This window comes from Camelus bactrianus, chromosome 8, assembly GCF_048773025.1.
Source record: "Camelus bactrianus isolate YW-2024 breed Bactrian camel chromosome 8, ASM4877302v1, whole genome shotgun sequence".
Classification (NCBI taxonomy): Eukaryota; Metazoa; Chordata; class Mammalia; order Artiodactyla; family Camelidae; genus Camelus; species Camelus bactrianus.
The window spans coordinates 69038180-69062931 of NC_133546.1; the positions used below are offsets into that span (position 1 = coordinate 69038180).

At 39.0% G+C, this 24752-nt stretch overlaps 1 protein-coding gene across 5 annotated transcripts in view; it reads left to right on the top strand.

Annotated features, from left to right (window-relative positions):
- The window catches only part of FILIP1 (filamin A interacting protein 1), a 209182-nt gene that overhangs the window by 82410 nt on the left and 102020 nt on the right, over nt 1-24752 (top strand). For all 5 annotated transcript variants that reach the window (XM_074368721.1, XM_010972816.3, XM_074368723.1 and 2 more), the window contains one exon: nt 22732-23013. In XM_074368721.1, coding sequence (XP_074224822.1) covers nt 22738-23013 — 276 coding nt within the window. In that variant the 5' untranslated portion in view covers nt 22732-22737. The remainder of the gene's footprint in view (nt 1-22731; nt 23014-24752) is intronic.

Sequence of the window (24752 nt, forward strand, 5' to 3'; positions counted from 1 at the left end):
CTGCTATAACACTGACTGGGTAGCTTATAAACAACAGAAATTTATTTCTCACAGTTCTGGCAGCTTAAAGTCCAAGATCAGGGTGACAACACGGTTGGGTTCGGGTCAAAGCTCTCTTCTGGGCTGTGGATGGCTGACTTCTCCCTGCTGACTTCTCTCTATAGTAGAAGAGGCATGGAACTCTGGAGAGTCTGTTATAAGAGCCCTTATGCTATTCACAAGGCCTCCATCTTCATGACCTTTGTACCTACCAAAGGCCCCACCTCTTAATACTGTCTCCTTGGCACTGGGATTTCAACATGAATTTGGGGGGATCACAAACATTCAGGCCATAGCAGGTCCCCAATGATCTTATGTTTTCTAGGACATTATGCTCAAAGGCCAGTGTTGTGCATAAATATTTCCTAACTTCTCTTCTGTATCTTATTATATACTCGTCATCCATTTATTTAGCTAAAGCTTTTGATTTCTAAATTTCTTTGATGTCTTAATCCATCTAAATCTGAGATACTTCACTAATCCCAAGGGGTTAATATATTCTACTTGTGCAAACCCATGTTCTCTGTCTTTTAAGCACCAATTCTATTTGTTCTATAGTTTGAAATTTGCAAATTTTAGCCACTATATATAAAAAAATTTTTTTTAAAGTTTCTTCTGTATAGCACGGGGAACTATATTTAATATCTTGTAATAACCTTTAATGAAAAAGAATATGAAAACAAATATATGTATGTATATGCATGACTGGGACACTGTGCAGTATGTCAGAAATTGACACATTGTAACTGATATTTCAATTAAAAAAAAAAGAATAACTGAACTTTCACCATCCTGTGTCCACCCTCCTGCATACTTTAAGGACTTCTACTATGTTTGCACATGTAGCTACTGTTCGGTGCTTTAAAAGACAGAGAACATGGGTTTGCACACTCCAGTCATGACCATATTTGCTTACTATTTCTTTAACCTTTTCTCAGAACTTTTAGTAGCTTTGTTGTCCTCCTCTCAACAAGCTGGGGGACTGCTCTGATGTAGGACCCCGGTGTGAACATGCTGAGGGTGAGAATTCAGAGATCTGGAGAATTTGGGGAGGATGTACTGTTAGCCTGTCAAGTTAATCAGCAGCCTGTTTGTAACCCCCATCTCTGGCGGAGCTTTCCTATTGGAGTCATTCAAAAATGTGTCTAGTTCCTGAACTTTTCAGTCCCTTTTTGGCTTTCCTGTTTTTTTTCTGTAATATTTGGGAAATCCTGTACATTCTCCATCTTCTTAATGAAAAGCCCAGAAGTGGAAGCATCATTAGGAGGGTCCTTAGGACTTTGAGATTTCTTAGGACTTTGAGAGATCAGTCTGCATTTTTTGCTTTCTTCAATTTATTTGAGCCAGAATAGGGCTACCTTTTCAAGGAGACTGAGTAGAATATGCTGGTGTCCATTGCATTTTCTCATACCTTGCTTTTCTTTCCCTAGCTTCATTCAATTACACGAAGTTGTAGTGCTCATAAATTTTGTGTAAACCCTGCCCTAATTGGTTTGGAGTTTACATAAATGAATTAGACAGTTGTTGCCCTCAAGTGGTTTATGATCTTGCAGGATGGAGGACATGGTAAGTACACCAAAGTTGTATGATGCAGACAAAAATAAGTATAATTTCTGTTTCCAGTTTTATTCCTTACTTGGGTTAAATTTATCTGAAACTTTTTAATCAAAGCCCTGTGGAATAAAGGAGAGGACGCAGAGAAAAGCAAAGTTCCTGGGCTGAATATACTCTTCACATACTGCGAGTGGTCTTGCTCCAAAGTACGAAGTCCAGACGTTGGGTTTATCCCACAGCTTGGTGAATGACAAAAATCCGAAGACTACATCTTTTGTAGCTTCACTATTTACAAATAACCTATAAGGATGCAGTAACCCTCTTTGAGGATCTACTGGCAGGCATACAACTAAGCCCAGTGGGGAGAAGCATCATCTTGAGTCCGGGACAGTGAAACTGGTTGTCTCTGGACTGTCGCTGTGCCACAGTCACAGAATGTAACAGAGATAATGCAGGAATTGTTACCACGCAACTCGGCTAAGACAGCCATCATTTTCAGGGCTTTGTCTCTAAAATCTCTCTCTTCCGTAAATTAATTCATGAAACTGCATAGCTTAGCCCTCTGAAAAGGATAACAGTTAGTGGTCTCCTGCCTTCGATGGAGAAACCGAGGCACAAAGCAAGCAGTTAATTTCCCTGAAATGTCCTGTGAGCAGTTAATTTCTTCGGAATGTCCAGTTAGCCCCTTAGCCAACATTACTGATGACTAATTCTTGGTTCCTGACAACGGTTCTTCCCGGGCTCAAATATATTCTCAGCAAATCGTGAAGCTCGTGACCAATGAGCACTGCTCTGTTTATTCCATTAGATGCATTAGAAGCTTTCAGGGTCACTGTTTGTTTGTATATATGTTTGACATCATCTTTTTGGACTGTACTTGAGGTGGTTACCTCATAGCGAGTATCTCCGCAGAGATCCCTGACTGTATCAACACATCAGTAACTGTTACCGAAATATCACAGACCCAGGCTCTCCCACGAGGCATCTCTGGCCAAGAGGGCTGCTGAAAAAAGGAAGATGAGAAAGCCAATATCCTTATGAACTAAACTGTATTTCTAATAAAAGAAAAGAAAACAAGAACAAAACATTGACTTCGGTTCAAAATCCAGCTTGTTTTCTTTACAGAGGCCATTTTTTTAAGTTTGTCCGTACAAACTCACGCCTTTTCTCCATTGCTTATTGTCACATACTTTAAGAGGACATATTCTTTCCTTTTGATTTTTTCCCTTCTTCTACCTGCTTCTCTGTCTGCTTTGCAACACTGCAATCCTTCGGCTGTGTCTTCCCTGGTCAGTGTGCTTCTCCTTATCAGACAGAGAGAGGGTTCAATGAAGGCAGCAGCGAGTGATGCTAGTTTCATCTGATATCTGTCTGTGTCCCTTCCCACTTCTTACTTCTGCCTTCATAATATCTTACTTAGGAGTGCAGGGAAATTTCGCCAATCTGACTCTGTCTGCACGGAAAAGTGAGAGCCGGGGAGGGGGAGGGGGTGAGACTGCAGCAGTTGCCTGGCCCTTTCTCAGTCCTGTGCTGGAGCCAAGCGGCACTGGCTGCATCCAGTGACGTCATGTTAGTAGCTTGAACTTGGCCCTGATGGAGGTATTTACACCATGGAAATCTGCAAATGCTACCTACTAATCAGGAACTTTTACTTTTTTCCTGAAGAGCTGGCTTACCAGCACATCACTGCCCTTATTTCCTGAAGAGCTGGTTTACCAGCACATCACTGTCCTTACCCTATACCTGCAGGACTTCTGCTGGTGTCCCGTAGAACTTCACCAAACCACTGACATATTGTGGACACAAGATGATAATCCAAAAGGAGTTAGGAAGAGGTAAATTCTCCACCTGTGCCATCACGAAAAGACATTTTGGGGAAAGGGCTTTATCCTACCTGCAATCTCCATGAGCAACCCTTTAAAGCTCCAACATATAAGTGTCTATTTGTAAGTCACAAGTGGGCTTTCTAAACAAATGCTGCTTCAGGATAACTTATAATCCCTGTTCCCACTTTGAACCAGCTTACTCCCACCACATCTCCTGTCCCCAGCAGACACCCAGGAGCCACTCTTCCTCCCAGCTTTGGTACACCCATGGATATAGGTGGAGGGTTTTTGTGCAGTGACTTCCATGACTCTTGTGGCTTCAGTGATTGAAAGGACTTCAGAAGCGTCAGGGATTCTGGCCCCACCACTGACTTCAGTGTGTGGGAAGTTCAGCTGGTATGTGAGCATTGGAGTTAAACCCCAGAGGCTTCTGCTCTTCCTGAGATCCCTTCTTTGTTGCCTCTGATAATTTCACAGCAGCTTCAGTGATGACAGGGGAGGCCACTGGCAGCAAGAGCAAGTGAGAAGGAAATGTCAGAGAGTCTCTTGGTAGCTGTCCGGACAGCACTGAGGAGCTCAGTTACTCACCCTCTCCCCTTGGAAACGTCTATAAATAGCTGAGGGTCTTTGAGGAGAACCTGCAGGTCCCCAGTCATGGGTGGGGGCAGAGTTTGAGAAGCCATCATTTTCCTTCCAGGCCACTGAGTTCCAGGGGACCTGATCTTAAGTTCTCAGCCTGTGAAATGGCAGCGGCACAGAAATGTGGAATCTGAACTCAGTGAGACCTGGTTTAACAATTGGGTAAGCACCTAACAATCACTCATCCATTCATTCATATTCCAAGATTAAAAAAAAAAAGCAAAGAAATCCCCAATGACTTAGCATCCTTCTCTGAAGAAAAGTGAACAAGGTTACAGGGGCCTTGGAATTGCCATTATACATGTGATGTAATTTTGTGCTTTGAAAAAAGTCAGCTGCTAGATTACAGAGTGCTTTTCTAAGTTTTTAATAGATCACATTAAAGACCACTCTCTTAGAGTCATTGTGGAGGAAACCTATACTGCCTTGCACAGGGAAGGAGCTCAGGAACATTTTTCGTGGAACTGGCTTTGAGACAGAAATATCGACTCATTTTTAAAAATAAATTTTTTAAAATGACCTGGAAATAACTCATTCAAGCCTATTACCTAGCATTGGCAAAAGGTCTTGTTAGTTTCTCCAGCTCCCTTCATGACCTACCTACTCAACTGGAACATCTTTACTAGACTGTGAGGTCCATGGTGACACAGACCACCTAGAGTTCTTTTTTTTTTTTAACCCAGACGTGGTACTTGGAAATCATGTAATGAGTATGTATTGAATGAAAATAATAAAGTGGATCCTGAAAACAATTTCACTGATGACAGTAACATGAATTCTTTCAATTTAGTTTTTTTAAATTGTATATATATGTATATGTATATGTATATCTTTTTAATTGACGTATAGTCAGTTTACAATGTTGTGTCAATTTCTGGTGTACAGCATAAGGCTTCAGTCATACATGAACATACATATATTTGTTTTCCTATTCTTTCCCACTATAAGTTATTACAAGGTATTGAATATAGTTCCCTCGATTTAGTTTTGAGCAATACATTTTAAAGTGTCAAAGAAAGGTTTATTCTAAAATTTCCTTTTCAGGGATGCATTCATGTGTGGGGTGTGGTATTTATAAATATATAAGCAACAAAACTGTTTAATGAAAACAGTGGGATTGTTTTGGTAAAATCTAAGGTTATGATTGGTTTATAATCTAAGTGAAATCTATCGAGAAATAGAAAACCTGTGAGTCTGTGTTCCTGGCTGGGACTTTGTTTAAGCCAAATGCAGCTGTTTATAATCCTTACGAGAGAAACTCTATTTTCATATAATTCATATATATCAATATCTTTTTCATAAAATATTGTGAGAGTTTTTTAAAGTAGTTCTCTTATCTTCTGAGGTTTTGATTTTTTTCTGTTTTATCTTCTTTTCTATGCTCCCACTAGTCATTGGGCATGTTTCCTTGGAGCAGAGGTGTAGGAAGGACAGAGGAGTGTTTGGGTCCATTACCTCAGTTGGCGCAGGAGTCTAATCACGCAGGTTCTTGTCTGCCTGGGACAGCTGCCTGTGCCCGTGCCGGGGAAAACCCTTTATTCACAAGCTACGTCACCTCCCCACTCTGGTTTGTCAGCTGCCTGGCAAATCTTTGTCCTTGGTCACAAGTGTCATTAGATGAGAGAATATGGGTGCCTGAAAGCAAACACATCACCACTCCTAGAAAAGCAATTCTCAGTTTGTGTTCTGTGGATGGTGAGTCACACCAGTGTACTAAGAACAGAAGAGGACAGAAACCAAGGGGAAGAGGGGTAAAGGACACCCTCCACCCTCCCTGGTTACAAATTTGGAAAACACTCACTTTGGGCATTTTTGTTGGCTTGAATGGTAGCTGATGAAACGTCAACAAAATAAGAAGGTAGGATTGAATTACTGGGAAAGTATTTTTTCTCATGGCTGCCTGAGAAACAGACTTTACTATTTATGTACATCTTAATTTTCAGGCATTAAAATTATAGGAACATAGCCAAAATTAAAAATAACCTGTGTTTTGTACTTTCTTGATGCGTAACTATAGAACATTCCTTGACCTTCCTCTGCCCTCGCTCTCACTATTTAGTTACCATGGCGACCACCAAGGTTCACTTTTCTTTTTTTCTGATGTGTAAGAATAACATTGCCATATGAGGGACAAACTGAAAGCTGAACATGCAAATGCAGAGTGTAGTCTTATTTTAAGATGCAGCTCGCCTGAGTTAATCCGCTATTCTGTTACACAAGTAATTAGTAGTTTGCTGCATTTGTCCTCCATTTTGAACTTCTCCTAACGCCACATCAGACCGCTGAATAGCTATATATTTTTTTTAAACACCTTTATTGTGGTATGGTTTCTGTACAACAAACTACACATATTTCAGATGTACAGTTTGATGGATTTTGATAGATGTGCACACCCATGAAGCCACCACCACAATCAAAATAGCTCACATTTCCATCACTCCCCAAGAGGTGCAAATTTCAAATTCCCAATTTATCCTTTCCCACCCCCTTTACCCCCTGGTAACCATAAGTTTGTTCTCTACGTCTGTGAGTCTGTTTCTGTTTTGTGGATAAGTTCATTTGTGTCCTTTTTTTGGATTCCACATAGAAGTGATATCCTATGGCATTTTTCATTCTCTTTCTGGCTTACTTCACTTAGAATGATGATCTACAGGTCTATCCATGTTGCTGCAAGTGGCATTATTTTTATTATTTTTACGGCTGAGTAATATTCCATCGTATACATAATTCCACATCTTCTTTATCCAGTCCTCTGTCGATGGGCTATGTCCTTTTGTTTATGCTCTTTCCTCTCCCTGGAAAGAGTTTCCTCATCCCCCAGGGTCCAGCTGGAGAACCACAATCTGCAAAGTGGCCAGTCCTCAGGCCTTGTCCCTCTGTCCTAATCTACAGCCATTGGTCTTTGCATGTTTACAATTTTTCTATGATCTCAGGAGTTATTCAGGATTAATTAGGCCCAGTTAATCCTCAGATCCAAGACTGCTATTGAAGCATTTCCCAAGCTTCCTTTTATTTTTTTAAATCTGTTCAAGTGTCTCTGTAGATCAGTCGTCACATGAGAGGTCATTGGGGTAGGAGATTCCATTATATTTCTTTATAATGTTTATTATTATTTAGTTAGTCAGGTTTTTTTCTACTTTTGGATATAATTTATAATAAGCCTAACACATTAGGATATTAGCATAACACTTATAATTCATAGATAAATATGCAAATGTTGGAGTAAGTGATTACATTTTAAAATAATGGATTGAACTGTTAGAAAAACTTATAGACCACTATCTTGGACTATGACATTCTTGAGGGAAGGAACATGATTTGTGTGTGTGTGTGTGTGTGTGTGTGGGTGGGTGGGTGGGTGTGTGTGTGTATCCTGGTACCCAACATGGCTCTTGTGTGCTTGTTTGTTATAGTGCATAAAAAAGTCTGTGGGATGAAATATAATCCATAGTTCTCCAGCTGAGAAAGCCAGGGAATGAACAGTAAGAGATCAGCATGGTAGTTCCTTGTCTTCATTTCTACCTAAACAATGGCAGACTCTCCCCTCCCCTCGAGTTAATTTAAGAGGTGGTTCCCAGGCGCCGGCTGGCATGCCCTCTGCTGTCCTGCCCCTGAGCTGGCTTGAGGAACTATTGATGCCATCTCTGCTGATTCCAGCAGTGACCCTGCAGGAATCCCCCAAATCCTCCTCCTGCCTTCTGCATGGCCAGTTCTCAAAGCAAGGCCCCAGTTCCTTGCAGAGCCTCTTCTGTGCGCACCTTGGTTTCCATGCACATCCTCAGCTTTGGCTGGGTGTCTGCAGAGGCATTCCCAGGAGTATGTGCCCATCACGCAGAACATTCCCTCTCCTCTTGCAAAGGGACATTGTCCCTGGTCAAGCTCACGATAGACTAGAGCTTCTTCCTTTTGGACTATTCCTTTCCAGACAGTTTCTTTGACTTCTCCACACAAGGGTCTACTCTTGTCTCTTCTACCTCCCCTATACATTTCTACCTGCCGTCCAGGCTTGTCCACACTGGACCCAAACTCATATGGTTTCAGAAGACAGATGGGTGAGAAACAGGTGAAGCTTGCAGAGTGTTTACATAGAAACCCACAGGAGTGGTCATTACTAAATAATTTTTTTTCTTGAAACATGGAACTTTCCCGATGTAGCTTTTGTTTTTCTCCTTAGGTACAGAGAAGAATTTCCCTCCTAGAAGAAAAACAGAATGCAAATGTAGTAATAAACATTGGAAATTGACTCTTTAAAAATTTTTTTTAATTGAAGTACAGTCAATTTATAATGTTGTGTTAGTCTGGTGTACAGCATAGTGATTCAGTTATACATATACATATATATTCCTTTTCATATTCTTTTTCATTGTAGGCAAGATATTGAATATAGTTCCCTGTGCTATACAGTAGGACCTTGTTGTTTATTTATTTTAAATATAGTAGTTAGTATCTGCAAATTCTGAACTCCTATTTTATCCCTCCCCACCCCCTTCCCTGCCATAGTCATAAATTTGTTTTCTGTATCTGTGAGTCTGTTTCTGTTTTGTAAATAAGTTAATTTGTTTCATATTTTTTTAGATTCTACGTATAAGTGATATTATATGGTATTTTTCTTTCTCTTTCTGGCTTACTTCACTTAGTATGACGATCTACAAGTCCATCCATGTTGCTGCAAATGGCATTGTTTCATTCTTTTTCATGGCCGAGTAGTATTCTTGTGTGTGTGTGTGTGTGTGTGTGTGTGTGTGTGTGTGTGTGTGTATACCACAGCTTTTTAATCCAGTCATCTGTTGCTTTCATGTCATTGTTTTTGTAAATAGTGTTGCTATGAACATTGGAGTGCATGTATCTTTTCAAATTAGAGTTTCCTCTGGATATATGCCCAGGAGTGGGATTGCTAGATCATAGGGTAAATCTGTTTTTAGTTTTTTAAGGAATCTCCATACTGTTTTCATAACGGTTGTACCAAACTACATTCCCACCAACAGTGTAGGAGGGTTCCCTTTTCTCCATACCCTCTCCAGCATTTATTGTTTGTGGATTTTTAATTATGGCCATTCTGACTGGTGTGAGATACCTCACTGTAGTTTTGATTTGCATTTCTCTGATAATTAGTGATATTGAGCATTTTTTCATGTGCCTATTAGCCATCTGATGTCTTCTTTGAAGAAATTGCTATGACTTACTTTACATAGGAGAATAACCTAGTGGTATGATTTAAAGAAATACTGTACTCACCCTACCTTCAATCAGGCCTCTTTAAAATGACTCCTTTTCTTTAAATGTCAATCAGAGATTCACTAGGGTTAACAGAAACAGAGGAATGTAGAGTTAAGGTAGTGATGCTATTATGTGATTCAAATTTAGTCAGGTGATTTCTTAACCCCATCCTGAGGTCCTGGAAGACTGAGAATTCAACAGATGGGTGAGGGGTCAGGTTTGGGTTTGGGGAACACCTCAGGCAAGTCTGGGCGGGAAAGGCCCCTTGTGGAGCAGAATGAGATGACTGGGATCTCATTTTTATAATTTCAGTGAAAGGCAACCTAGGTGGGAAAACAGGAAAGGTGCCTAACGAGAGAGGTAAGGAGGGACGGAGAAAAGCACTGGGTGGCCTCGGGCAGAGCACTCTGTGTGATTCTTCCTTTGCTTCAGCTTCCTCCCAGAGCTGTCATGTCATGTGCAGTCATGTCATTGTTGGAAGTCTCTGAGCTCCCGCTGCCTCCAGCCCCGTACTTGAGCCTTATTCCTCGCCTTTCTTTTCCAAAGCCAGAGCCAAAGCAATAGCGATGTGATTTAAAGGAAAACTCCTTTACATGTATTGCCTGAAAGTCTTGCAGTGCTTTATGGTTTATAAAACTGTAACCACTGGTAGATTTCACAGTTAAGGCACACCAGAAAATATAAAGACATGATTCTAATACTTGATTTCTTTATGACTGAATTCAGCGTTAGTTACTCTCTGGCTACCTCTCCTCTTCTCCTTCCCTCCAATCCCCGCCGAAGCAGTGATTATCTAGTGATTATTTTGGGGGGAAGGGGAGCTAAATTCCATATGCATAGCTCAATCCTAGAACAAATCAGAATTCCATTTTGGTCTTTCCTTTCCCTCCTGCCAGGTTCTCCTCCTCCATACTTGGTACCCCACAGCACTGCTTCCTCTGTAGGGGTTCTGTGGGATGACAGGTGGGGCACCTCCATATCTGGTTCAGATGCACTGCCCTGCTGCTGTCAGGACTGGCCACATCGTTTAGGGGGTCCAGTGCACAATGGAAATGTGGGGCCTCTAGTTTAAAAAAATTAAGACTTTTAAGATAGCAATAGCAGAACATTAAACCAAGCACAGGGGCCAATGTGCCTGCCCAGGTCACTTGCCTGCAAAGCCATTACCTGTGTTCTTGGTTGTCATCTTCCAGCCTGGCTCCCAGTGAAAGTCATGGCCAAGGGTCTCTCCTGTCTCTCCTGCTGTCTTGGACTCCCACCATGACTTTCTCAGATGCTGCAGATTCCTCGAGCATAGCTGTACCTTCTATCTCTTCCCCAGTTTAGGTGGTCTGCTATGAAGCCCTCTGCCTCGTGACATTTCCAGTAGCAGGACAGCTGTCCCCCCTGGCTCCCTTCCACCCTTGCCGGACACCTGGCCACTTCTCTGTCTCCTCCACATACTTAGTGGGCATGTCTCCATCACCCGCTTTGTACAGACATGTGCTGCTATGCTAAATCGCTGTTGTTGGTCTACATATCCCAGGGCATGACTAGTGCCAGGGGGAATCCTACTATCAAATTTTAACCTGTCAATTTCTTCCACCTTAGATTCCTCAAATTTTGTGAAGGAACCTATTTATTTATCTATTTATTTATGAAGTATCTGCTGCTTTTGGGGTTTTTTGGGGGGCTATTATTTCCTTTTATATTTTGGGGGGTGGATTAGGTTTATTTATTTATTTATTTATTTGTTTGTTTGTTTGTTTATTTTAATGGAGGTACTGGGAAATGAACCCAGGATCTCCTACACGCTAAGCATGTACTCTACCACTGAGCTATCCCCTCTCCCTGGAACCCTTTTATATTCATGTCCTTCCTCAACTTACCTGCAAGAGAAGAAGAGAATGGGAAGGCAGGTTACGACATTATTTTTTCCTTAATCCTTTTGGCTTCTCCCTTATTTTCAGCCATTTTTCTGATTACTGTACACTGAAGAAGGAACTGGGGAGTGGCAGAAGCCAGTTCCCTTTCTCCCAGTTTAAATGCACCCATCAATCATATCTGTCACTCTGTAAATCAGGCTTGGCAAACTAAGGACTAGAGGTCAAATCTGACCACTCCCATGCATTGTGTATTGCCTATAGCTGCTTTCATGCTTCAACAGCAGAGCTGAATGACTAGAACAGAGACCGCATGGCCTGCAAGCCCCAAATATTTCATATTTACCCCTTTATAGAAAAACTTTGCCGACCCCTGTGCTAGACAATCACAGCCGAAAGTACAGTGTCTTCATCTCTGGTGGAACCTACTGGGGGTGTTGAGAGGTGTCTGATGACCCCAGTGGTTAATCTGTCACAGATTAATGCCTTACCACTGCCAGCAAATACTTCCACATACATACAGAGAGTAGACAGGCATTAGAATTTCACATACACACAGAGGTGGTGCAGACATTACTATCTTCATTTTAAAGATGAAAAAATTGTGGATTAGAGAGCGTATGTAACTTGTCCAGAATTACGGAATAAGTAAGTGTGAGGTTAACGGTGGGGACATGAATCTCTTGATTCCTTGGGGTAAATGGCAAACATCTCAGGATGATTCAGCATGTTAGAAAAGCAAGTGTTAAGGGTGATCTATGAGGTCGTGGGACACCTTTAGGTCCACCGTGGAGTTGGGTGGTGTGCTGAGGTAGGGTGGCTGGAAGGTGGAGCAAAGAGAGGGACTAAGGGCTACTATGTATTTAAAGAGATTATTTCAAAAGGTGGTGGCAACTCATTGTCTTACATACTTCCTGACCACACAATGAGCCTGAAACTTTTGCACTGTGATAGCATGGCATTTTCGATAGAATCAATTTGTAATGCACCTTAATTAGCAAATCACAAAGTTTTCCTCTTTAACTGTTCTTGCCAATCTTTGCATTCATATTGCAACCAAGTTTATGGAGGTTGGTTGACTGCCATGGAATTCACACAGCATCAGAGTGAAAAGAGTCTTTAAACATCAGACAAATATCTTTGACAATCATATGGCTTCAGTTGCATTCATAGAATGTGTTTCAGTAAGAATAATTTTTACTTTCCCCCTGGCTTGATTTATGAAGTAGCTGTGCTCTGTTTTCAGTTTAGGCTTCCTATACACTGATCTATTTCAAGACAAGGGATGCCCAGGGACGATTAGAAAAGACAAGTCAAGAGGTGTTTAAAACAGACACAACCCATAACTCTCTGCATTACAATTGACTTTAGATCATTCTTTCATGTTAAGACATGGTTGAGAGATTTAAAATAAAAGGCATTTAAAGGACACCTGAATGCTGTTGACATATGTGCAGGCAATTAGAACATGAAGTCATCATCAGCACACAGATGGATGATCTGTGTAGTATTTCATCTTCTCCCTTGTCAGCATGAAGCCGTGATATCATCCAAACCACTGCATGTCTTTCTCCTAGTGGAGGTTAACCTGTCTTTTTAATACCCAGCAGTTGTGATTTGCCTTCTATTTCTTGAAAAACGCAATTAAATTATGTGAGAGTATTTTCTGCATAAAGATGATCGTTTTTTCTAACAGGACATTTTGTACGAGTTGGCTTACTAGAATCATCAGCGACTGTACAAACTGAAATTTGTTTTAATTTGCATAATGAAAAAAATCAGTTCGATTCATATCCAGTCCTGTAACAATTGTATTTCTGGAGTCCTAGTGACTTTCCCAATTCAAAGAGTCAGAAGTCAAAAAACTGCAAGGGCAAAGTTACTCTCCAGCTCCTTTGAAAAACTCAAGCACTGAGAAGTAGAGAGGCCGTGTCAGGGGAGCAGGGGAAGAGAATATGGCCTTAGAAGAATAATTTGTACACAAGTAGAAATTAGAGGGGAAAATCTGCTGGAATAGAGAGAGGCTACATTAATTGTTTTTTTGAGACTTTTTGTTGAATGGTATGCCCTTGACTAAATTTGTTTCAGCCCCCAAAAGGATACGATGAACTCAGTTGTGTTGCAACAGTTCTGATGTGGACGTAAAAGCTGCTGTTCAGCTTTCTGCTTGCACATGGAGTATCCAAACAAGCCTGTGTTCTAGTCCAGGCTTTCCCAGGTCCTGGCCACACTCTTTGGGGGCAAATGTCTAAATCTCTCTATGCCTCACTTTTCTTATCTTTTTAAGAGAAATTGTAGTACCTGCTTTATGGATTGTTTGGACCAGGATTTTATGAGATGATACTATGTCAGATACTTATCCCAGTGCTCAGAGCATCTGCTCCTTAGTAAAAGCCAGTGACTATTACTGTGAATAGGAGTAGGAGTTAAGAATAACTCATCACATAAAGACTGTTGAGAGAAAGTCTAAGGTTTTTGTCTTTCTGGCTATTTATAGGGCTCTGTTGTGAGGGAAAGGGAAATGACTGACTCTTCTGGATGGTGGGGCTGGGTCTTTTTAAAAGTGATGAAATACAGGAAGGAATTCCAGTTCAGGCTAACCAGGAGGCTGGTAAATTTCCAGAGTCGCTTTCTTTGTTAGATGATAAAACAAGTATTTAGCAACTTTAATTAAACTAAATGGTGACATTCTTCAGGGGCCACAGGTACTAAGAAAATGGCTGAAAAAAACCTATAGTGGTCAAGTAGAAAGAATATAGGTAAAATTTACCAGAAAACTAGAGTTACCTTCATCACTTAAATTTGAGGGCCTTAGTCTTTTTATATAACCAATAACTATGTATTATATCCTATGATACATCAGAATGTTAATAATAAAGGATTATAAATATACAAATGTTTAAAATGTATCTGAGGCTGAAGAATGAGTCATTGAAGTTAAAAATGTCAAAACCTGTTATGTTATCATTACTTTATATAATAGTATATTTCTAGGTATTTAAATGCTTTTCTCTTTTATACAATTGACAGTAGCTTTATTTCTGTGAAAAAAGTTAAAAAAAGAAAAAAAAAATCCCAAGACCCTGTTATAGATGCTAGAAATTAATATAACAAGGGAAACCAATACCCCCTTTTATCAAAGCGGTAAGAAAGGCCACCCTATTTTACATTCAAAGTTTTAAAACTCTCAAACTGTACATTCATTCAGACTCAATATGTGATTTTCAAACGTTTTCTTATTTCCTGGCAGTTTCCTATCATTATTTTTTGTTTTTGTTTTTTTCTGGAAAACTTTCCCGGGTCTGCTGTTATCTTTCTTGAATAATATTAAGTAGAACTTCATAAAATATTTTACCATGGTTTTAGGCTAGCATAGAATAATATTTTTTCTATTTGGCCATAGTAATATTTTTCTTGAACTTTTGGTTACAACATTGCTGCAATGACTCCAAAAGAATCCCCTTTCTTGAATTCTATCATTTTGTGTAATTATTTAGAAGAAATTTCAGTTGTCCTGGATAGATCTGTCCTAGTGGAATGAAAATGCCTTACATAAACAAAAAACTTAGTTATTTTGAGGATTTTATGAGCACAGAGAATGAGAAGTGAAAAGTCATTTAACATGGCTTGTTGCATAAACAAAATTATGAAAATGAAAGAAAATTGTAAAGAAACTTTAAGGGCAAGCCTAGGAATATTCATTCACAGTCTGTATCATTAGAATGAATGATAGTCTTCTGAGAAATGTTTTTGAACATTTCATGAGTTAGGATATTTATAACTAGACTTAACCAAGCAAATAAGGTATACGGAGGGAATAATCTGGCATTGATGGAGAATGAGCTAGTTGACTTGATCGGTCTTTTGCATCTTAAAAGTCACATATAACTAGAACAGATGTTTTCTTTGGCCTTTAGTTTTGGGTGCTTTGGGTATTGTCATTTGTGCCTAAAAGAAAGAAGGAGGACAGTGCCATGCTAATGTTCTGGAAACCCCACTTGCATCAGGCTTTTTGCCAGGTCACAGTGTAAAAAGTAGGCTTTTTAGTAATTCTGTGCTTTCCTTTTTACTGTGTGTTACACTTACAATTTTATAAAGTAATTTAAAAAATAGAAATTATATAAATAAAGTTATTGCAGTAGCTCACCCTATGCCCTAGGTAGGTTCTTGAAAAAGAATACAAATAAAATAAAACCAGGAACAGACAGGAGCTGGGTACTTGAGAAGCATAGGAAAGATGCTAAAACCTAATTTATGCAGAAAAGAAATTTTTGTTGGTGGTAGGGATGCAGACTATTGTGACTAATACAGAAAAAAAAAAAATGTGGAGCGAGAGGATGGCCATAGTTGAGTCCCTGGGACATGCCCTGCCAAGTGTGGGTCCTTGGCTTCATGTAGTAAAGAATTCAAGAGCAAGCCATAGTTGAGTAAAGGTAGATTTATTTGGAGAGATACATACTCCATAGACAGAGAGCAGGCTGCCTCAGAAGGCCAGGGAAGGCCACGAGGTGTGGGATTGGGTGCTTAGTTTAAAGTAAAAGTAGATACACACTCCACAGAGTGCAGGCTGTCTCAGAAGGCAAGGGAGTGAGATGCCTTGAGGTGCAGTGTTGCTGGTTTTTATGTGCTCAGTAGCTTCATATGCTGACAAGTGGGAGGATTATTCCAACTACTTTGGGAAAAAGGCTGCAATTCCCAGGAATTGGGCAACCGCTCACTTTTTGACCTTTTATGGTTAGACTCAGAACTGTCATGGGCCTGTAGGATTGTCATTTACCATGCTAATATATTACAATGAGCATATAATGAAGCTGAAGTTCTACTGGAAGTCAAATCTCCTGCCATCTTGGGCCTCAAGATCTGTTAGGAGTTGAATTTTCCACCACCTTGGTGTTAATTGCTGTGTCATTCCTTGAATGGCTGTGCCCTGCCCACTTCCTTCCTGTCTCTTGGGGAATGAAGATGAGAGATGACCACTAATATAAAAGTGGGAGGTTTGGAATAACATTTGGTTTTTCTTTTCTTCACACCCTAGTCAGCAAATTCCATACAAAGTGTTGCTGACTAATTACTATGAAAAAAAAAAAAAAGTAAATGTATTTCATGAACTATGTTGGGATAATTTAGTTTTTAAACAGAAGAATCTATGCCCCCAAATCATTGATTTTTAAAAAGAAAGGTTATAAGTCTAATGTGGCTCTTCCATTTATTTATATCTTTTTCTTGAGGGAACTTTCTTCAGAGGATCTGCATTGGGATGAAGCAAAGGTACTGTTGGCTTCATTCAGAAAGCTTGTTATTTACATGTCTCAAACTTGCAGCCATGCAGTAGAGGGGAGGAAAAAGTTTTCCTTCTTTCCTTCTAGGTTTTTTGTTAGTCTACTAGTTAAATTGATATAAGACAAATTAACAAGAGAAAAACAAATTTAATTTCATACATATGGGAGTCCCATAAAGGTGTGAGATCCCAATGACAGCCAGGTAATTGATGCTTATATAACATCCTGAGTGAGAGAAAGGGATAGTGGTTTACAGATACAAAGGGAAGGAAGGCCATTCACAGGAAAGTAGAGGAGATGTTTGGAAAGCAAAATTTGCCTTATTATGCAGATATGTCTCTTAGGAAAAAAGGTATCCCTGGTAATAGCTCTCTTCCTAGTCCAGGCCCCCTTTCCGATGTAAATTTAGGCAGTTGATGGGGAGGAAAAAAGCTTTACCTGAATCTGCAGGGCTGTGAATGCCTTTCGCAATTCACATGCCCAAGTGGCATATTTTGGGGTCACAAATTCTGGTCCCCTTCACAAACAACTATGAAGAAGCCTACAGAGTGCCAGATGCCTTTTCGGTTACCTGCCTGCTACTTCTGTGAGCCCAATGGATGGGATTTGGCCAACTCTGATTAAATGTTTACTATTGTTCAGCTCCAGGGCTTTTACCACATTAAGTCTGTAATGGTCCCTGTTCAGACGGCATCCTGTTTTCATAATCTGTATCCGTAATAATTAGCCCTGTTGTTTCTCAGAAAAATATTTAAATGATTCATCATTTTACAATTTCTGCAGCAGGTTAATGATTTTGGGAAAAGTATTTTTGTTTAGCAGCCTAATTTCAATTGCTGTGTGAGTTTTACAGGACTGCCTATGAAGGAGAAAAAATGAATGAATTTTTCTAACTCTGTAGTCTGAAGAGAAAAGAATATTTAGAAAGCATTTGTAAAATTTTCTGGATCATCTGATTTCCAGGTTGTTCCCTCCCCTTCCGAGTTGCATGTGTTTAAAGAACTTAGAAAAAAAGTCATAGAGAGAGTAGGTATTTAGAGTCACATCTGGGAACAAATGCTAGCACTTCTAGTCACTAGGAGTAGCTGTGTGATCCAGGAAAAGATATTTAATCTCTTTAAACCTCAGTGACCTCATCTGTAAAATTGAGAAAAATAGCACCTAGCTCATAGAGTTGATGTGAATATTAATTTAAATGAGATGCTGTTTGTAAAATGCTTAGCACACTGTATAGTACTTAAGAAACAGTATTGAGAGCTATTAGAATAAAGAAGTGTATGAATGTCACTAAACGTGATACATGAAAGTCTGTTATTGTTCGGACACCTTCTACTAAATAGAATAAAGTGGTTTAAAGTGGATATTATTGATGGCAGACCTGTTTACACTATTGAGAAATTATGTTTTTCTCTCTCTTACGTGTTGTCTGATCCCTTCCTAAAACATGTCTTGACTAGTTTGTTATTTCTGAGTATTTTTGCAATCCTGAGATTGAACAGGTACTGATTGCTGACTTTGCTATGGAGGTAAAGAGAGTAGACCCTATTTGGATCAGCAGAAAAGGACTGAAATCTATATGCCCATGTCAAAGCAAAAGCACTTAATATGAAATTGAAGGAAAATTAATAAGATGGCCACACTTAGGCTAACAGATTGCTTATTCTTATGCTTGCCCTTAAAACTGTCAACTAACCTGACTGACTGGTTGCTATTCACAGCTCCAAGCCCGTTGTTCAAATAAAGCTATTATTTTACTGTTTCTACTTTATTCCGGTAATTGAAAGTAATAATCATACTTGGTCTCTGAGTCAGTCTCCAGGGAGAAGGTCACAGAACTGTAACCTTACAAAATAGTATGAATTACCAAGAAGACCATGCCTTGGGTACTTATAAGATTGAAAGAGTGACAACCACTAGCCTCTATAGAATTGATCACCTGGAGACATCATGACTCCACTGAATCTTATGAGAAGAAAATAATTCTGCTGATTGTTATCGATGCTTTATTGTTTAAGCTATGGCTATATAATCATCCTGCCCTATCCCCAAGATGGGTTCACAGTTTTGAAGGCACTAGCCTGCTATGAGTCCCTTTTGCCTGGCAAAGCAATAAAGCTGCCTCTTTTCTTCTATGCTCCAAGATCTTGTCTCAGAGTTATTTGGCTTGTCAGGGATGGGGGCCAATCTTTTGGCAACAAAATTTCAGTGTCACAGAGAAAAAACTACTTGCTAAGACAGAATTAACATCACAGGTCTAACACATGAGATTATTCCATCAGTGAAAGTGAATTAATGTGGAAGAGAATAGGTAACTAAAGTTTTCAATCTGATTATGATATAAAATAATTAGATAATTCTAAAATGTGTGTTTTTTTCTGTAAAAATAATCTTGCAACTAATTTATTAATTATATAATTAATGTTCATTAATTCATGTAATTTCTGTAAAAGCTAGTAATACTACAAGAAAATTTATTTTTAAATGTTAATATCATTACCAAACTGAATTTGGGTCTGTTTGCCCACTATACAGTAAAGCCAATCTACTGACACTGGGTAGTGGTGAAGCAAAGTACAGTGTTTATTTTAGGGCCCAGCAAGGGGAACTGGTGGCTTATGTTCAAAGGAACCAAACTCTCTGATAGCTTTCAGGGAAGGGTTTTTAAAGACAACATTTGGGGTGAGGTTACAGGGTGCATGCCTTTCTTTCAATTGTTTAGTGGTGAGATAGCAAAGTGATATTTCAGGAATCTTCATCATCAACCTTCTGATTCCAACCAGTCTGGGGTCTGTGTGCTTGTGGTCAGCATATAGTCACCATCCTCCACCTGGGTAGGGATTTTGGTTTCTGTAGAACAACTCAAAGGATATGCATCAGATTGTTATGTCTGTCCCTTGAGAAGGAACTAGGACTCTGTTTTCTTGTTTAAGCTATTATTACGTTTCTTGCTTGACTGCTTTTCCTTTGTTTTTTGCATGCCCTCACTTCCCTAATTCGTAATAGCTTAAGTCTATTCTTTGGAACTCGGGGAAGGCCTAGGCGCCTAAAGCATTTTTCTACAAACAAGAAACAGGGAACACAGATGAGCTTTTGTACCTTGCATGGCCTTGCTCAGTTTCAATGTTAGATTGAAATTTTTAGAAAGAACTAAATATAGAGTTGGTGCTAATTGCTGCTTTCTGTGTGTTTGCAAATATAATTGAATAAGACCATGTAACATACAGATAGTTCTGCATCTGTTCTATTTTACATATATCTTAATGCTTACCCTATAAAAGATATAGAAAATCTAGGGAAATAAGACACAAACACATGCTAAGGTCAAACACAAATGTTGTGTATGATTACGACTGTGTATGATTAGGCTTAATCATTATCACCTTACTTCCTGTGCTTTGGGAAATGTTGTCTGGAATTTCCATTAATGCATGATCTCAATTGAAGTTGTCAAATCAATATTTGATGTACCATGCCAAAGACCCTTAAGATCTTACAGAGCAAATTGTTTCATATAAAAGAAATTCACATGTGGCATGGAGTTGTAGGGAGTCACAGTTCAATTTGGGAAGCTAATGTGTCTAAGCTGTGATGTGTAACAGGTTAAGAGTTAAATTTGAAACTGTGGGGGAGGAAAAATAATTTTTCCTTTACCTCTCTAAGGTTCTTGATTAATAAATCCCTGTAATAAAAAGACAGGTTAATTGGAGAAAGACAAACAGAAGTTTAGTAACATGTATACCTCCTGTATACATGGGAGAGACTCAGAAAAACTGAGAAAAACTGAATAACTCTTCAAAAAATGGTCCAAGCCATCACCTTAAATACCAGCTTCAGCTAAAAACAAACAGAAAAGGATGTTGGATGGGGAGTCACTTATGAGAGGTTAACAGGAAAGCACAGTAAATACAGATTTAAGTCATTGTCTTCTGCACTGATGAGAGTTCTAGAGATTTAGAGTCATCCTTTTCTTCCTGGTACAGCAAGGGACACTCTTACAAGCGGAGATTTCCCTTATAAATGTAAATGTTTCTTATAAAAGGGTAATTTCTACCCAGGTTTTAGAGTTCTCATGTCTGCTGTTTCTTAAAAATAATGAACTTAAAGTAATCAATATGCTAAAGAGGCATATTGGGGGGTGGCATATTGTGCTCCCCTTTAAAACTTTCTTTCCATTCATTACTTCTTTTTTTTTTTTTTTTTTTTTTTTTTTGACTTGGAGCTTAAATCAGCCCACTCTGCCCACAAACAAGCTGTGATGAAATACAGTAGGTCTGCTCTGAAGTGCTCTGGCTTCCAATACAAAGAAACATCTGTTCTTTGTTCACCAGGGAAGCACAAAAGATGCTCTAAAATTTCAAGAACTAATCACTGAGTGAACCAGAAAACAGGGTTCCAGTGTTAAGGACCACTTCTTTGGTTTATAGTGTTAAAAATTAGGTGCTATAGCACTTGACTATCCTTTATGATTAGATTACTGCATTCTGTTGATTCTTACTTTGTGGTTGGCTTTATTTCTTTGATAACTATGTAAATGTATAAAGCTAAAGCTCTAAACGTTCTTAGAAACAATGAACAGTACATATATGTAAATTTTAAAATGGCTTTATCTCTCAATGTGTTGCTCCTCTTAGAATAAACTTTGTTTACCTGCCAAAAATTAAAAAAAAATTAGATGCTATAGAAAGTTCACACACACACAACATAGGCCATTTGGTTATAAGTGTTCAGTTAAAAAAAAGGAGCAGCAATGTAGATTTCATGATTTGTTAGAAGAGTTGAATATTCACTATCTAAAAGGAAACATCACACTGTATTTATTTTTCTATTATAAACCTAGTGCTTTGAAAAGCTTTCTTTGGCTTCTTAACTGTGGCTGAGTTCATGAAGGAAATTTACTTTCAGAAAACAAATTTCCATATTTTATCTGGAATGAGTAATGAAAATCTTGCTCTTTAGCCATTCAAGGGAAGGACTATTTTTACTGTGAGTTTTAAATAAGCCCATGTGCTAAGTTACTATATTTAAGAGTTTAGGCAACTTTTGCAGTACAGCCCCCAGGATATTAGAGCTATCTTCCCTCAACTTTGAGTCCCAGCCTTTGAGTTCAGTATGTTTGTTTGTAACATACCTGTTAGTCAAGTTCTTTTGTTCTGAGACTGACAGAGATTCTGTAAAGCATTCAAAATGGAATGACTCAAATGTGCTCCCCATGGGATGAGTTAAGTGCTGTTTTGTTAACTTTTTTCCTTATTTTACCTCAAAGTATTTTTAAAATTTTTGATTTTGAAATTGATCTGTCTTCTCCCAATTCTTTGTGCTGTTGTTCTTATTACTATAAATGACTGACATAGAAAAAAGATATTGAAAAAGAGGCTATGGAAAAATAGACGTTCATATCCCTAAAAACTACCCCACCCTCTTCCCCTGGCTTTTCCCTTTTCCTCTCTCCATTTAAAGCCCCCACCCCGAACTGATGTGGATTTTTCTGCACATCATGACTCCCAACTTGTTCCTAGCAGGGTTTGAGGTTTGAATTTTCTGATAGACAATTTAGAGTCACTTAAAAAATAATCTTTTTATTTTAAAAAGCTTTAGATTCATAGAATTATTGCAAAGATAATACCAGGAGTTCCCATTCATTCCATACTAATTTCCTCTGTAATTAACATCTTACATGATTATGGTACATTGCTTATAATTAATGAACCCAGTATTGATGCATTATTTTGACTAATGTTCATGCTTTATCCACATCTCCTGTGTTTCCTAATGTCTTTTTTCTGTCTCAGGGTCTATCTGGGATGCCACAGTACATTTAGTTGTCATATGTCCTTAGCCTCTTCTTGGCTATGACAGTTATTTAAATTTTCTTTTTGATGACCTTCATAGTTTTAAAGATTACTGATCAGGCATTTTGTAGAGTCTGTCAGTTGGGATCTATCTGATGTTTTTCTTGTTATTAGACTTGGGGAATGTCTTAGGGGAGGAGGGCCACAAAGGCAAAAGGCCATTCTTATCATATTGTATCAAAGAAACATATCATCAATTGACTTAGCACTGCTGATGCTGATCTTGATTATTTGGCTTGAGAGGTTTGTCAGGTTAGAATCATATTTTCACTTTTTCCTAAAGACTGTCAAAATAATTTCCTGATATTTTTAACAACATATTCATTAAAGCTGCAAGGAGGCTATCAGGACTGATCTTTTGGTTTCTCTTTCTTGGTGATGTTGGAAAGCTCCTATTAGTTTTTAAGTCATCAGACAAAAATAATTTCAGGGGTGGTAGAAACATCTCTTTTTTCATGTGTTGCAGGTGGGAATGAGATCCCGAAATCAGGGTGGTGAAAGTTCATCCAACGGGCATGTCTCCTGCCCCAAGTCCTCCATCATCAGCAGTGCTGATGATAAAAGTCTCTCGGAAGATACGAAAAAGAAGAACAAATCAAATAGAAAGGAGGATGATGTCACGGCCTCAGGAACTGTCAAACGACACCTAAAACCATCTGGAGAAAGTGAACGAAAGAATAAGAAATCCTTGGAGTTATCCAAAGAAGACCTCATCCAGCTACTCAGTATAATGGAAGGGGAGTTGCAGGTAGAGTCACATTCTCTCAATTATTGTGTCTCTAGTCCTAAGGTGTAACTTAAGAGGTTATGAACCTATCTCCCTCCCTCACTGGATTGTGAACTTCATGGGGAGAGGGGCTGTTTTTCTTAGTCATTCCTAAATCCCCAGTGCCTGGCACAAGTTTGCACTTATTACTGTTGAATGAACGGATAAATGAATAGATGCTGATTCCAGCTGCAAGCTTCTCTAGAACAGGACATGATTTTGGTACTAGTTTAACACAGGTTCCGGTTCTTAGTAGTAATTAATCAATGTGGTTACCTAATTTAGCCAAAACCTGCAATTGAAAACTGAAAAGGTCATGATTATTAGAAGGCAGAATTAAGATCAATTGTTACTTTTGCTTTTTTTTTTTTCCAGCAGGTAGAGTAAAAGAGAGATAAAGAGAAAGAGGCTTCATTTAAGCCAGTCTTACTCTTCTCATTTTTTTGTGACTTGCAGCCTTAATTTTCTACAACATCCTAGGAGCTGAGGTGCACTCGAATAAGCAGAGCATTGTATTGTGAAAACCTAATGCTTTCACAAAGCATTTTCAAGTCTATTACCTCATTCGATCTCAATAAAAATGTGGGTAATATTGTTTATAATTTATAGCAAGGTAATACTATCTATAATAAAATTATCTATAATTTATAACTTATAAACAGGCCCAGAAGGGTTGTCCAGATCTCATCTTAGGCCTCCTGATTCTTGGTCCAGGGCACTTTGCACTGCCCATCCTCACCAACCTTCTGTCGGTGCCAGGTCCCTGGTTAAGAGAATGTTTTTAAGGATGCAGGGGGAGTTGGGCTTCTTCTGAGTTTCTGAGCCCTGGGCAATTGTATTTCTGGAAGTGAGGAAACAATAACTTTTTTTTTTTTTTTTTGAGAAGAGGATGACTTAAGAGTGAGGTTGCAGTTGCTGTTTCCCTTTTTGTTTTTGTTAGATTCTTAGTTTGCATAAGCCTCTAGGGGCATAGTAACAATTGAATGAGATGAAATCTTTGTTTGGTGCTATTAGCATCAGAGATGTTGTCTGCAGCTGCCCTAAACTAGGGTGATCTGATCTGTTCCTGTTCTAATCTGTGTGTGCCTACAGATAAGGAAACCCCTGGGGTAAAGAGAAATAGAGAACGTACAAAACTCAAATTAAAAACAAACAAGTATGGTTGAACTCACCGTTTATGGGCTGAGAAAGATCATCTTTGCGTTTCACAGCAAAAGGTGAAATTTTCCAAAGTGCCACCATTACTCAAAATAACCTCACCACTGCCAGACATGTGGTTATTGTTCTGTGTATTAACATTTGTTGTGTAAAGAAGTAGAATATATTAGTGCAACTTTTTAAGCTGCCCTCAGCCTACAGCTATTGACCTGAGTGGAAGGTACAACCATTGCCTTCGAAATCTTCACCAAAGCAAGCCACTCTCCCTGGAGTGAGATGGCCTGCACTCTGTGGAGTGTGTATCTACTTTTACTTTAAACATCCAGTCCTACATCTCATGTTCTCTCTGGCCGTCTGAAACAGCCTGCACTCTGTCTATGGAGCATGTATCTCTCTGAATAAATCTACTTTGAGTCAAAAAAAAGAAAAGAAAAAAGAAATCTTCACAAAGCAATGCCATCAGCTCACTTCTTTCCGGGCATGTTGGCTTGTGTGAAGCCTGTGGCTCTTCCAGACACTAATTTCTGTAGAAGGCTGTTATATCATCGTGGACTTGGACAGTA